Source organism: Salminus brasiliensis, chromosome 4 (assembly GCF_030463535.1).
Source record: "Salminus brasiliensis chromosome 4, fSalBra1.hap2, whole genome shotgun sequence".
Classification (NCBI taxonomy): domain Eukaryota; kingdom Metazoa; phylum Chordata; class Actinopteri; order Characiformes; family Bryconidae; genus Salminus; species Salminus brasiliensis.
In genome coordinates this window covers 856684-872050 of record NC_132881.1, presented here as the reverse complement: position 1 = coordinate 872050, position 15367 = coordinate 856684, and the positions used below count along the sequence as shown (strand labels likewise).

Sequence of the window (15367 nt, the reverse complement as noted above, 5' to 3'; positions counted from 1 at the left end):
TTTTTTTACAAGCGATTAAAAAATAGCCTCAATAATAAATACTCCATACATAAAATACATTTTATTAATAAACAAACAATAACGATCATAATGAATAACAATAATAACAGTATCCTAGTGTGCTGACAGCGATGTTTTAGAAGTGAGACCCTTCTATGTTAACACAGTAATAAACATCCCTTATTATTATTATTATTATTATTAATAGTAATAACAAAATAATAACAATAGCATCACAGTGATAATTGTATTACAAAGTTGTTGGTTTTTTTTTTACAAATGATTATTAAAGATTATTTTATGCTATAACATTTAAAAATGTATAATAATAATAATAATAATAATAATAATAATAATAATGTGTGTGTTGTTGTGTGTGGAGAGTCCTCACTACAAACAGTTAAACTGAATGTGACTTTCTGTCCTAAATCCGTGCCAGCCGTGAGCCCCACACACACACACACACACACACACACACACACACACACACACACAGCGACGTCAGCACGCAAACCATCCAGCTCTCTCTCTCTCTCTCTCGCGCGCGCTGCACTGAAGCTCAGGAGCACGAGCCTCGACTCGACTTCGTCATAAAAAAAAACACAAACAAACTAAACAAACGGAATCATCAGCAGCTCATCCCGAACCACTCCGCGCGCTCTTCTCTGCTCGCCGCTGCTGCTGCTGATTGTACGGCTCTGAGAGCACGCGCGCCCTGAGCATGGCCGGGAAGCGGGAGGTGGAGGAGTCGTGGCTGGCGGAGGAGGAGCTGCGCGCGGGGACGGACAGGCCGGGCAGCCCCGGGCCGCTCTCGAGCCCCAGAAATTGGGAAGATATTGGCACGAGCTACCCAGCCGGTGACGGGCGGAGAGGAACTGGCGTTGCCATGGAAACTGCCTCCACAGGTAACCGCATCATTTCCTTACATCGTGCTCCAGCGGGGATGCTGCGTGGAGATGGAGGGAGCTGGTGGTCAGCGGTGGGTTGGCACTGCCGGGACTGATCTGAATTCAATACGCTTCACTGTTGCCATGGCAACACGTAGTAATGTTACTGTAATAACGCCATCTAGAAGTTCTGGCATGTTCGGAAATCTCTATCTGGGGCCCTCAATCAAAGGGGCGCCCCCTGTGTTGGGTGTGGCAGTGCCTGGATGCCACTCTACTTGGATGCCCCAACTAGAGTATGATGCCTCTAGGATCAGGGCCCACATGCTACACTTAAGGAGTACGTTGCACCCAGATGCCCCTACACTACAAGCGGCAGTGACCAGATGCCACTCTTCTTAGTTGTGGCAATGCCCAGAGTGTGGGACGTCTGGATTCCCCTACAGCTGGGCCGTGCCTGGGCAAGTGCCTCTACACTCAGGGTACACACTGTCTGGGTGTGGCAGTGGAAAGATGCCACATGTTTGGGTGTGGTGGGGCTTGGATGTCACTTTCTCTGGGTGTGGCAATACCTGGTGGCTGCTCGGTCCGAGTTTGGCCATATCTGTATGCCAATCTTCCAGGAGTGCCAGTCTGTCTGGGTGTTGCAGTGCCCAGATGCCACTCTGTCTGGGTATTGCAGTGCCCTGATGCCACTCTGCCTGGGTGTTGCAGTGCCCAGATGCCACTCTGCCTGGGTGTTGCAGTGCCCAGATGCCACTCTGTCTGGGTATTGCAGTGCCCTGATGCCACTCTGCCTGGGTGTTGCAGTGCCCAGATGCCACTCTGCCTGGGTGTTGCAGTGCCCAGATGCCACTCTGTCTGGGTGGTGCGGTTCCCAAGTACCACCGTCTGTGTTTACTATTCATGTGCCACTCTGTCTGGGTGCCACAGTGTCTGGATGCCACTCTCTGGTTGATACCATTCTGATGCCTCTTTGTATGGTTGTGGCAGTACCCAGATGCCACTCATGAGGTATTTACCATTCAGATGCCACTCTGTCTGGATGCCACACAGTTTGTGTTTAACGTTAGGATGCCACTTTGTCTGTGTTCATCATTCAGTTGCCACTCTACCTGGGTGTTGTAGTTCCTAGATGCCACACTGTCTGTATGTTGGTATCATAGAGATGCCACCCTGCTTGGGTGTGGTCATGCACAGATGCTAGGAGGCTAGGTAGAGGCTTATATTTAGAGGCTAGAGGTGATATTTGCCTACCTAGCAGTAATGCTAGCTATCTGACTTTCACCACAGAGTGCTCGCAGTTTTCCCCAAGCTCCTCCCACCTCCACCATAGATCAGAAGGGGCTTTGATGGTCTTTAAACAGTGAAAGTCTCACCTGTAAGAAAACGATTACAGCAGACATAGCATTATTTAAATTTCCCATTTTGGTCGGAGTGTCCCTTTCAGGCATGTCTGGCCAGGCTAGGCCCCTCCAGCTTGGACAGAGCTCCCATGCATGGACTCTGAGTCAGCAGGGCCCATAAAACACCAGGCTCGCTCACTCCTTCCCCTGAGCTCTTAGCTCTTCACCCTCCCGGCCAGAGGGAATCCTAGCTGAATGACTAAACTGGGGAGAAAACTGGGAAAAATCCAAACAGAAAAAGTAAATATGAGAACTGGGTGGAGGCTGAAGTGTCGGCATAACAACAACATAGACGTCACTGTGTGTCCAAATATCTGTAGAGAAGAAGTGCTGCCAATAGAATAGGACTCTCTGAAGCTGATCAACATCATGACACTATCAGCACCATGCTGCCTAATGCCAGGCGTGGGCTAGTAGAGGGGTATAAAGCCCCCCAGCATTGAGCTGTCGAGGAACTGTGTTCTCTGGAATGATGGTGGAGGAGGAGCTCCATCCAGTACTTTTGAATGGGATGAGTTGGGGATGATGAGGTGGGGTGGTGATCATCCTCCAACATCCCGACCTCACTAAAGAATATTCTCTTGTCACTGAATGCAATCAAATCCTCACAGCAATGCTCCTCCTCCAGAATCTAGTAGAAAGTCTTCTTCTCTGGACAGTAGAGACAGTTACTCCTACAGAAGCAGGATCAACTCTTTAATACCCTTGATTTCAGAAGAGACAGTGAATAAGCAGATGTCCCAATACTTTTGTCATATAGTGTATTTCTATTAACTTCTATGCTAACTGATGCCTTAGTTTGCTTTTGTTTTGAAAGTGTGTGTGGTGGGGTTGGGGGTGTGTGTGTGGTGGTGGTGTGGGGTGGGTGTTTACACGCTGTGCCTGCTGCTCCTGTCCCAGTCCTGTCTCAGCGCTGCCTCTCTTCAGCTGCATTATTTAAACTTGCTCAATAATTCAGAAATCTTCTCGTTTGGCTTCAGTCTGGAGATCCACAGATACAGAGCCAGCACTGATGATCCAATTGCTCATTATACAGCGATCAGCCATTACATTAGTACCAGCTGAAGTGAAGAACTCTGGGTCCAGTGGCTCCTGTCTGTAGAGGGGTGGATCTACATATCAGTCAGTGAGTGAACTGAGACAGGAACCAGACAGTGATGTTCTAGATAATGACCGGGTCAGAACATGGTCTGTGGGGTGTTTATGGTATGCAGTGGTCAGTAACTACCAAAAGTGCTTGGGTCATTGACCCTCAAGGTTCAGTGATGCTCATGGAGGTCCCGCCTCCCGCTAACGTTCGTCTTGTTGCCAGATTCCACGTCAGTGTACGCACTACTCTTCATTTGGAGCGTTTTAAAGATCACGATTTATCCGATTTTTCTAATTTTATCCGATGTATTTACGATGCTTTTAGCTCCCGTCACTGACCAAGTCCTAACTGCATGATGGGTGCAGCGTAGCGTAGCATAGCATAGCACAGCCATGAAAATCAGTCTAGTCTAACAATTAAAACTTAATGTATCATAACTTAATAAATGGCTGGAATATAACCATGGAAATCAGTGTAGTGTAGCCATGGAAACATTAGTAGCCTAACAATAGAAAGGGCTGCAGAGTAACCATGGAAATCAGTGTAGTGTGGCTATGGAAACAGGTGTACAGGTACAGGTAAAGAAAAAAAAATGTTGCATAGGTGTAGCATAGGTGTAACACTGGAAGCTTGTGTAAGCTAGTCAAGGAAACAGCTGTAGTGTAACTATGGAAACGGGCGTAGTTTAGTTACTGAAATCAGTGTAGCCTTACAATAGAAACAGGTGTGAAATGGAAGTAAATGTAGAGTAACCATGGAATCGGGTGTAGTGTAGCCATGCAAATGGGTGGAGCATAATCATACAAATGAGTATAGTATTGCTATGCAGATGGGTGTAGTGTAATCACAGAGATCAGTCTAGTGTAGCCATGGAAACATGAGCACTGAAACCACATAAAAAGTAGTGTAATGTAACCATAGAAATTGGTGCTGTGTAACCATGGAAACGGGTGTAGTTCAGCCACTGATGCAGGAACATCATTACTATGGAAACTGTGAGGCCTAACTATGGAAACGGGTGTAGTTCAGCCACTGATGCAGGAACAGCATAACCATGGAAACGGGTGAGGTCTAACTATGGAATGTCATGTGTGCCATAACATTGGGAACGCTGATTCGTTACCATTGAAACCATTGCTGGACCACTGAATAGGGTGTAGTGTAACCATTCTAACGGGTGAGGCGTAACCACAGAAACGGGTGTAGTTCACCTTCAAATGGATTTTATCATCAATCAGACCATGTAATGGTTCCACTTTCGGTCCCGCAGATACGGACTGAGAGCCGACCTGCACCACCAGGCTACCCAAACGCAGGGAAGGCCTCATCTATAAGAAGTGACCATCACTGCTCCAACGGCTATTTTTAGCTCTGGAGAAGAGACATCTCTTATGCAGACCCCCCACCTTCCCACCTCCCTCTCTCTCTCCCTTTGTCTCTTCTGTCTCTCTTTCTCTCTCTCTCTCTCACTCTCTCACACTCTCTCACACTCTCTCTCACTCACTCTCTCTCACTCTCTCTCACTCACTCTCTCTCACTCACTCACTCTCACTCACTCTCACTCACTCTCTCTCACTCTCTCTCACTCTCACTCACTCTCTCTCACTCTCTCTCACTCTCTCTCACTCACTCTCTCTCACTCACTCTCTCTCACTCACTCTCACTCACTCTCACTCACTCTCTAGCTCTTTCCCAAACTCGAATATTCATGACCTGGAGCCTCGACTCCCTTTTCCTCCCCTTTAATTCCTTTCACTCTCTCATGCACACTGACTGACACACACACACACACACACACACACACACACACACACACACACACACACACACACTGCTTTTTAACTGGCACACAAACGCACATTCAGACAGTCTCTCTCTCTCTCTCTCTCCCTCTCTCTCTCTGTCTCTCTCTGTCTCTCCCCCTCTCTCTCTCTCTCTCTGTCTCTCCCCCTCTCTCTCTCTCTCTCTCTCTGGTTTATTTAGAGGAGTAGCTGCTCCCCCTCGCTATTCCTTCTCTCTATTCTCACAAACAGAAGGGGGTCTATTTATATCCTCCCGGAGCATGAAAACCCCACACTGTCTCACAGAGTGTGTGTGTGTGTGTGTGTGTGTGTGTGTGTGTGTGTGTGTGTGTGTGTGAAAACACAGCACGTTACACACCGCATTAGCAACACGGGTGGACTTCACACTGGGCAAACGAAGGCAACCACTTTCAAATCTGCCAAAATACTGATTAGACACAGCACTGTGCAGAAGTGTTAGTCCCCTGTGAGAATCTGAGTGAAGAGCTGCTGATCTGGTCAGTAGGAGCTCATTAGAACATCTCCAAAGTTCTCCTCTCTCATGGAGTCTAGTGTTATTTAGAGTTCTCCTCAGATCAACACCTGGTTTGGTGGTAAATCAGGGCTTAATGATGGTAAATCAGGTGAGCTGCTGCTGCTGCTGCTGCCGATGATGATGATGATGGAGGTGAACACATCCTCCATGCTGTGCTGGCTGGACTGGGGGACGTCCAGGAGAACCCTGGAGGAACCGAGCTCTGTTCTTCAGACTAGCTCACCGACAAGATCTCACTACTTTCTTTCTTCAGAATGAGAAGCTCTTGTTTCTCCTTTTTACTGGATTCATGTTCAGCTGCTTTATCAGTTCTGAGGAGATCTGGAGCTTCTGCAGTAGAACCTCTCACTGCTGAGAGAGTGTTCCTGCTTAGTTTTAGAACTGGAGCTACGAGGCTAAAGCGGCTAACACGCTAACAAGTACCACGATGCTAAAGCCGATACCTTTAGCATGGTGCTAACTGTATGTCTGTGTGTTTAGTCCATGTTAGCTACATTAGCCTCGTAGCCTCAGTGTAAACAATGGCAAACGTCAGACTCCAGACGCGTCTGGGCTGATCGACTCCATTAAGGCCACAGAGGGGAAAGTGAAGCCGTGGCTTAAGGAGAGCCTTAAAATCATTAAATCTGCCTCAGCAGAGCTGATCGTGCAGGATGGACGGCGTGAAAGCTGGACGCTGAGCTGGACAGCGCTGATGTGAAGATCAATATGCTGTCTCTCCTACACAGCAATAAGTCAAAGCTAATCCTCTTACTGCTGATCCACCGCCCATATGCAGCACACACACACACACACACACACACACACACACACACACACACACACGCTGCTGTTAAAAGTGTTACCGACATGCTAAAGGGACAGTTTAGAGGAAAACATCCCTCAGCTCATCCCCCTCTGTCTGCTTCTTTAGTTTAGCGTCTGAGGCTAACGTAGCTAATATGTAATGCAGTTAGCAATTTGATTAAAATGCTAATCGCTTTATCAGTTAGACTTTAGCTCTGGATTACTTTAATGACCCAAACATCGACCACTGCACTGAACAGTAAACCAGAATAAATGAATAAATAAAGAAATCAGGAATTGAATTATTATTTTGTCCTTTACTTAAACACACAAATGCTATGCTAACATTAAACCCTGTAGCTCGTAGTCTAGTCAGATCATGGTCATTTTTTCATATTTCATAAATGTGAAGTTAATTAAGCTGTAGGAATGTCAGTATATGTTAATGATGTAAGGGTACAGTGTGTTGTGCTGTATGACATCGTACTGTACTGTAGTTTTTAACTAGTGTTAGCCTGAGTTTAACAGTTTATGGCTAGAGGGATATTAAGCCCCCCAGCATTGTGTTCTCTGAATAATGGTGGAGCTTCATCCTATAGGTTTGGGATGAGTTTGGGAGGTGGGGATGATGAGGTGGGGTGATCATCATCCAACATCCTGACCTCACTAACGCTCTTGTGGCTGAATGCAATCAAACCCTCACAGCAACGCTCCTTCAAAATCTACTAGAAAGCCTTCTCCTTGCCTGGACAGGAGACAGCAGGAGCGGGAGAAACTCTTTAAACCCCTTTAATTAAGAAGAAACAATGAATGAGCAGGTGTCCCAATACTTTTTTTTTTATAAGGTTAGATCGTCTTAATCTTTCTCATTTTCTCTGCAGGTGACTCCATGTCTGACCTCTTCCAGAAGTCTTCTCCTGTGCAGGATGACCTCTACACCTCCCTCCTCTCCTCACACTCCACCTCCTCCTCCTCCTCCTCCAATCCGTTCGGTGGAGGCGCTCCACTTTTCCCCTCCGAAGGAAACCGCTCTCCTCCTGCCCCGGCCGGCATGGACTCCGGTATCGGCATGACCCCCGGTGACCCCTGCGACCTTCAGACGCACAGGACCGACCCATACAACTACATGGACATGAGTGACGACCTCTGTGACCTTGGTAACCTTAGCAACCTCGGAACTGGCAAGTCAAAGCAGCAGCCGATGAGGGGCTACGACGAAGATGACGACGACGATTTGGGCGGCCTTCGGGGTTTCCAGCCGAAGAAGCAGGACAAGGAACCCGAGCCAGACCCCTTTGACCTCGGGCGCTACCTGGAGAAAAACGCCCCTTCATCCGGAGGCGTGGAGGCCAAAGAGGGCCTGGGGTCAGCTGGAGGTCAGCACGCTTTTCCCTATGTGGAGGATCCATCAGACGAAGAAACGGCAGAGTACCGCTCTTATCGTATGATGGGAACCCCGCAGACAGCCAGTCCGGTGAAAATCACTGTGACGACCGACTCCCATAACCCGGCTACCCAGCCACAGAGGGTGTCTCCACAAGGGGGCGCCACAGAGAGAGACAGCGTGCTCAGTTTTGGACAGCAAGGTCTTCCCACAGTAACACTGTCGGAGCCAGAAGACGACAGTGCCGCATCCTCTGCCAATCACTCCCCTAACCACTCCCCTACAGGTAAGCCACACCCCTAAATTACCTCTCTCTCACTATGTGTACACTTACGTCACCTCCAAAAAATGTGCTAAATTGTAGCCCACCTAAAGTAATAAAGATATTTTAGTGTGAATTTAGTAGCTACATGTTTGTAGAAACGTATGTACCAATCCGATCAGAGTACCTTAATGCTGAGTACTGCATGTGTAAATACAATCCGATCAGAGTACCCTAATGCTGAGTACTGCATGTGTAAATACCAATCCGATCAGAGTACCCTAATGCTGAGTACTGCATGTGTAAATACCAATCCGATCAGAGTACCCTAATGCTGAGTACTGCATGTGTAAATACCAATCCGATCAGAGTACCCTAATGCTGAGTACTGCATGTGTAAATACCAATCCGATCAGAGTACCCTAATGCTGAGTACTGCATGTGTAAATACCAATCCAATCAGAGTACCCTAATACTGAGTACTGCATGTGTAAATACCAATACCAGTCAGAGTACCTTGATGCTGGTAAATCTGCTGATACCAATCCGATCTCCTTAATGCTGAATTTCTGTCGATCCCAATCTGATCCGAGTTTCCATCGTTCCTTTTTGTCTCCTGCAGGACGAGAATCCCCCTCAGACATTTTGTTCCAGCCTGCAGGGATAAAGGCAGCAAGCTCTGTTCCGAATAGCAGCGCCCCTTACCAGGACACGAAAGGTCCTGCCAAGCCCTCCAACCCCTGGGACATACCTGGATTCGGGGGACTTGACCACGATGGCAGCGGGGCAGAATCTGGAGACTCCGAAATCGAGCAAGTGGCAGAAGATCTCGATTCCCCGAGGCTTGACAAGGTCCAGAGCGCAAAAGGTGGATTCGGCCAATCTGGCAACCCTTTTGGGCAGCCCAGCAACGTCAGCCAAGGTTCAGATAAAGCTAGCAATCCATTCGAGATGCAGCCAGCTAACAAGACGAGCGCTAGCAATCCCTTCGAGCTTCCCAGCAATGTCAAGGGTGGTTTCGCCCAACCTGGCAACCCTCCACTCTACAGCCTCCTTCGAGAAGAGCGGGAGGCCGAGCTGGACAGCGACCTGCTCATTGAATCGGCTTCTGAGGAGAGCCCCAAGAGGGAGCAGGGGTACTGCCCCCCGAAACCAAGCTCCCCTCCGGCACCGAACATCTCCACCAACCCCATCTCGCCCCCCCGCCCCGCGGCCGAGCCGACAGCCAGCAGCCAGAAACAGGAGAAGGAAAACGAGAAAGAGAAAGAGAAGCCCAGAGAGGTCGAGAAGCCGGTGGAGATGGTCAAGCCTCAGCCACAGCAACCTGAAGACAAACCCCGCCCCCCTGCCACGGGCAAGTCCGCAGCTCCTGCAGAACAGCGCGCCCTGGAGGACTCCAAGAGTAAGAGCTGGAGCAGCGGAGAGACGAAAGCAGCCAGCGCTGAAAAAGCAGAGCTGCCTCCTCTCCTGCAGAACTTCAGCAAACAGAAAGGTAAGATGAGCTCTAACAGAACCTTAATGCTGGGTATCGGCTGAGACTGATCCGAGTACCTTAATGCAGAGTACTGGCTGATACCAAGTACCTTAATGCAGAGTACTGGCTGATACCAAGTACCTTAAAGCAGAGTACTGGCTGACACCAAGTACCTTAAAGCAGAGTACTGGCTGACACCAAGTACCTTAAAGCAGAGTACTGGCTGACACCAAGTACCTTAAAGCAGAGTACTGGCTGATACCAAGTATCTTAAAGCAGAGTACTGGCTGATACCAAGTACCTTAATGCAGAGTACTGGCTGACACCAAGTACCTTAAAGCAGAGTACTGGCTGATACCAAGTACCTTAATGCAGAGTACTGGCTGACACCAAGTACCTTAAAGCAGAGTACTGGCTGATACCAAGTATCTTAAAGCAGAGTACTGGCTGATACCAAGTACCTTAAAGCAGAGTACTGGCTGATACCAAGTACCTTAATACAGAGTACTGGCTGATACCAAGTACCTTAAAGCAGAGTACTGGCTGATACCAAGTACCTTAATGCAGAGTACTGGCTGATACCAAGTACCTTAATGCAGAGTACTGACTGATGCCAAGTACCTTAATGCATAGTACTGGCTGATACCAAGTACCTTAATGCAGAGTACTGGCTGACACCAAGTACCTTAATGCAGAGTACTGGCTGATACCAAGTACCTTAATACAGAGTACTGGCTGATACCAAGTACCTTAAAGCAGAGTACTGGCTGATACCAAGTACCTTAATGCAGAGTACTGGCTGATACCAAGTACCTTAATGCAGAGTACTGACTGATGCCAAGTACCTTAATGCATAGTACTGGCTGATACCAAGTACCTTAATGCAGAGTACTGGCTAATACCAAGTACCTTAATGCAGAGTACTGGCTGATACCAAGTACCTTAATGCAGAGTACTGGCTGATACCAAGTACCTTAATGCAGAGTACTGGCTAATACCAAGTACCTTAATGCAGAGTACTGGCTGATACCAAGTACCTTAATGCAGAGTACTGGCTGATACCAAGTACCTTAATGCAGAGTACTGGCTGATACCAAGTACCTTAAAGCAGAGTACTGGCTGATACCAAGTACCTTAATGCAGAGTACTGGCTGATACCAAGTACCTTAATGCAGAGTACTGGCTAATACCAAGTACCTTAAAGCAGAGTACTGGCTGATACCAAGTACCTTAATGCAGAGTACTGGCTGATACCAAGTACCTTAATGCAGAGTACTGGCTAATACCAAGTACCTTAATGCAGAGTACTGACTGATGCCAAGTACCTTAATGCAGAGTACTGGCTGATACCAAGTACCTTAATGCTAAATATATGCCGATAGCAATCCGATCAGAGTACCTTAATGTTGAGTATTTGCCAGTACCAATCTGACCTCTGAGGGTGTCCTGCTGTGGTGTCCTGCACCAGGACTTATTTTATCAGCAGATCCTTTAAGAAGTCCTGTAAGCTGTGAGGTGGGCGGGGTCTCCATGACCCCGTCGCAGTCTGGCACAGTGGCTCAGAAACTTACGCTTGCCCATTTTTCCTGCTTCAGCACATAATACATGCACCCTCTGACCGACCACGTCTGAAACAGCACTAAACGAGGCGGGGTGACTTCAGGAGGCAGTTTAGGTCAGGAATAGGTATGATGGAGGTGACCTTTTGCTCAGAAGAAGCCCTCTGTAAGTAAATGTATGTGAATGGACTGCTGTGAAGAACTGATCAGCGTGTATTGTCCTTTTTGCATCAATGGAGATGGTGTGTGTGAGTGAGTGAGAGAGCGAGGGAGAGAGAGAGAGATAGAGCTGTGATCAGTGGAAAGAAATTTAAAGCATAATCCAGACTTTGGGCTCCTTCTAGTGGTTTGCTTACAAAAGCCACCTACAGAAAACCAGCAGATCAGAACTCACTCAACTCCTCAGCCACTACATGAACTATATGATGTACAGAATATGTGGACTGTATAGAGTGTATAGACAGTATACAGTATTGTATGGACTTGAGTGTATTGACCAGAATGCATGGGCTGTATGAACTATATGAGATGTACTTTATGAAATGTAAAGTATATATGGAGGGTATGGACTGTATAGCACATATGGAGAGTATATAATATATAAGCTCAATGGATTATATGCGATATACTTTTAGAGTGTATAGACTATATAAGATGAATGGACATATACTTTATGGAGAGGATGGAGTGTATGGACTATTGAGAGTGTATAGAATATATAAGCTGAATGGACTATATAAGATATACTTTATGGAGTGTATAGAGTGTATAGACTATATGGAGTGTATAGAATATATAAGCTGAATGGACTATATGGGAGAAGTAGTGTAAGGGGTGATTCTGAGGGGAGTGAGACGCCGCTGTGTGCAGACCTGTTCACACATTCACATTTTACTCCCCTGATCAACTCATTGAGAGAAAGCAGAGCATGATGGGATACGCTGATATGATGGCATAATAATTTTGTTTGTAAATCCTCAGACACAGATGAACCGGCTGACCCTCAATACACACCCCTCCCCCAAGCAGTGTGTTTGCAGCCAGCGCTGTGTGTGAGGCAGGCGGAGTTACTGAGAGCCATCTGGGGCCTGAAATCACTCAGGAGGCAGAAACATGCCTCAGTGTGTAGAGTGAGGCACAGAGGTGTGTGTGTGTGTGTGTGTGTGTGTGTGTGTGTGTGTGTGTGTGTGTGTATTTTTCAGGGCAGACGCTGATGTCTTTGACTCTTTGAGTCACTGTAAAAACTGTGTTTATGAAAGTTCTTGTAAACTGGGGCAACACACACACACACACACACACACACACACACACACACACACACACACACACACACACACACACACACACCTGTAATAATAACACGCACCATATGCATTATGTACTGTACAAATGTTTGTGGACACCCCTTATAATAAACACATTCAGCTACTTTAAGCTGCACCCATTGCTGACACAGATGTGCAAATGCACACACACAGCTTGTCTAGTCCCTGTAGAGAAGAAGTTACTGCCAATAGAATAGGACTCTCTGGAGCAGATCAACATCATGACCCTATTGGCTCCATGCTGCCTAATGCCAGGCGTGGGCTAGAGGGGTATAAAGCCCCCCAGCATTGAGGAGCTGTGGAGGAACTGTGTTCTCTGGAATGATGGTGGTGGAGCTCCATCCAGTACTTTTGGGATGAGGTGGGGGTGGTGATCATCCTCAAACATCCTCACCTCTTGTCACTGAATGCCAATCAAATCCTCACAGCAATGTCCCACCAAACTCTAGTAGAAAGTCTTCTTCTCTGGACAGTAGAGACAGTTACTCCAACAGAAGCAGGATCAGCTCTTAATTCCAGAAGAAGCAGTGAGCAGGTGTCCCAATACTTGTGTCAATACAGTGTGTCTCAATATGTAATAATGTCCTGTATGTATTCACCCAGATTCTGTTTTACTGTATTCGATGATGTAACAAACACACCATGGCAGCAACCATTATCTCTCTCCCTCTCTCTCTCTCTCTCACTCACACACACACACACACACACACACACACACACAGACTGAAGCTTCTGGAACACAGAAAAGCAGGTCATCGCTTTCTTAAATGCTTTCATTTCAGCCTGTAGGGGGCGACAGAAGGACCTGCAGATTTTACCACTGAAGTCCTTTTTATCGTGGAGAAAACTCACACACACACACACACACACACACACACACACACACACACACACACACACACACACACACACACACACACACCTCTCGCTTAGGCTCTGCTGTTGCTATAGCAACATGGATGGGGAGTGGGCTTAGGGTGACATCTTGAGGTGCGATTGGCTATCGCCATGGCGAGAGGTTTAAAGGAGGGACAGAGAGAGAGGGAGAGAGAGGGGGGAGAGACAGAGAGAGAGACAAAGAGGGAGAGGGAGAGAGAGACAGCAAGAGAGAGAGCGAGAGAGAGAGAGAGAAAGAGGGAGAGGGGAGAGAGGGAGAGAGAGAGACAAAGAGGGAGAGGGAGAGATGGAGAGAGAGACAGCGAGAGAGAGAGAGAGAGACAGCGAGGGAGAGAGAGACAGCGAGAAAGAGAGAGAGAGAGAGAGAGAGAGACAAAGAGGGAGAGGGAGAGAGAGACAGCGAGAGAGAGACAGCGAGAGAGGGAGATTGAGAGAGGGAGGGAGAGAGAGAGAGAGGATGCTGAAAGATTAAAATAATTCTTTATCGCTGTAAATATTGTGTTCAATATTCATAAATACAGTGACGAGATGGTGATCATCACTTACACTGATCTGCCATTACATTAGTACCAGCGCCAGCTGAAGTGAAGAGCACTGAGGATCTGGGTCAGGGGCTCCTGTCTGTCCAGGGGTGGATCTGTTAAGCAGTGAACGGTCAGTTCTTAAAAGTAATGAAGGTGCTGGAGCAGGAAAAATGGACAAGCGTAAGAATCTGAGAAACTGTGCTGTTCTAGATAATGACTGGGTCAGAACATCTCCTAAAAAACATCAGGCAGGTCTTGTGGGGTGTTCCCTCCTTGTATGCTTTTATGAGAGAGAGAGAGAGAGAGAGAGAGAGAGAGATGAGAGGAGCGAGAGAGAGAGAGAGAGAGAGAGAGAGCACGAGCTAGGAAGAGAGAGAGATAGGAAGAGAGAGAGAGTGAGAGATAGGAAAAGAGAGCGAGAGAGAGAAAGAGAGCGAGAGCACGAGATAGGAAGAGAGAGAGAGCGAGATAGGAAGAGAGAGAGAGCGAGATAGAAGAGAGAGAACGAGATAGGAAGAGAGAGAGCGAGATAGGAAGAGAGAGCGAGATAGGAAGAGAGAGAGCGAGATGGGAAGAAGAGAGAGCGCAAGATAAGAAGAGAGAGAACGAGATAGGAGGAGAGATAGGAAGAGAGCGCGAGATAAGAAGAGAGAGCGAGATAGAAAGAGGGAGCGCAAGATTGGAAGAGAGAGAGAGAAAGAGAGCAAGAGAACGAGATAGGAAGAGAGAGCGAGATAAGAAGAGAGAGAACGAGATAGGAAGAGAGAGAGCGAGATGGGAAGAGAGAACGCAAGATAAGAAGAGAGAGAACGAGATAGGAGGAGAGATAGGAAGAGAGATAGGAGGAGAGATAGGAAGAGAGAGCGCAAGATAAGAAGAGAGAGAACGAGATAGGAGGAGAGAGAGCGAGATGGGAAGAGAGAGCGCAAGATAAGAAGAGAGAGAACGAGATAGGAGGAGAGATAGGAAGAGAGAGCGCGAGATAAGAAGAGAGAGCGAGATAGAAAGAGGGAGCGCAAGATTGGAAGAGAGAGAGAGAAAGAGAGCAAGAGAACGAGATAGGAAGAGAGAGAAAGGGAGAGATAGGAAGAGAGAGCAAGAGATAAGAAGAGAGAGCGAGATAGGAAGAGAGAGAGAGGAAGAGAGAAAGCGAGAGATAGGAAGAGAGAGAGAGCGAGATAGGAAGAGAGAGAGCGAGATGGGAAGAGAGCGCAAGATAAGAAGAGAGAGAACGAGATAGGAGGAGAGATAGGAAGAGAGAGCGCAAGATAAGAAGAGAGAGAGCACACGAGATAAGAAGAGAGCGCGCGAGATAAGAAGAGAGAGCGAGATAGGAAGCGAGAGAGAGAGATAGGGAGAGAGAGAGAGACAGACAGAGAGAGAGAGAGAGACAGAGAGAGACAGAGAGAGAGAGAGAGAGAGAGAGACAGAGACAA

At 47.4% G+C, this 15367-nt stretch overlaps 1 protein-coding gene across 1 annotated transcript in view; it reads left to right on the top strand.

The window, feature by feature from the left end:
• Positions 1-483: 483 nt before the first annotated feature.
• rtn1a (reticulon 1a) overlaps positions 484-15367 on the top strand; it is a 30357-nt gene continuing 15473 nt past the window's right edge. Inside the window, exons 1-3 of the mRNA XM_072677264.1 lie at positions 484-905; positions 7388-8176; positions 8775-9644. Of these exons, the coding sequence (XP_072533365.1) occupies positions 722-905; positions 7388-8176; positions 8775-9644 (1843 nt within the window). The 5' untranslated portion in view covers positions 484-721. The remainder of the gene's footprint in view (positions 906-7387; positions 8177-8774; positions 9645-15367) is intronic.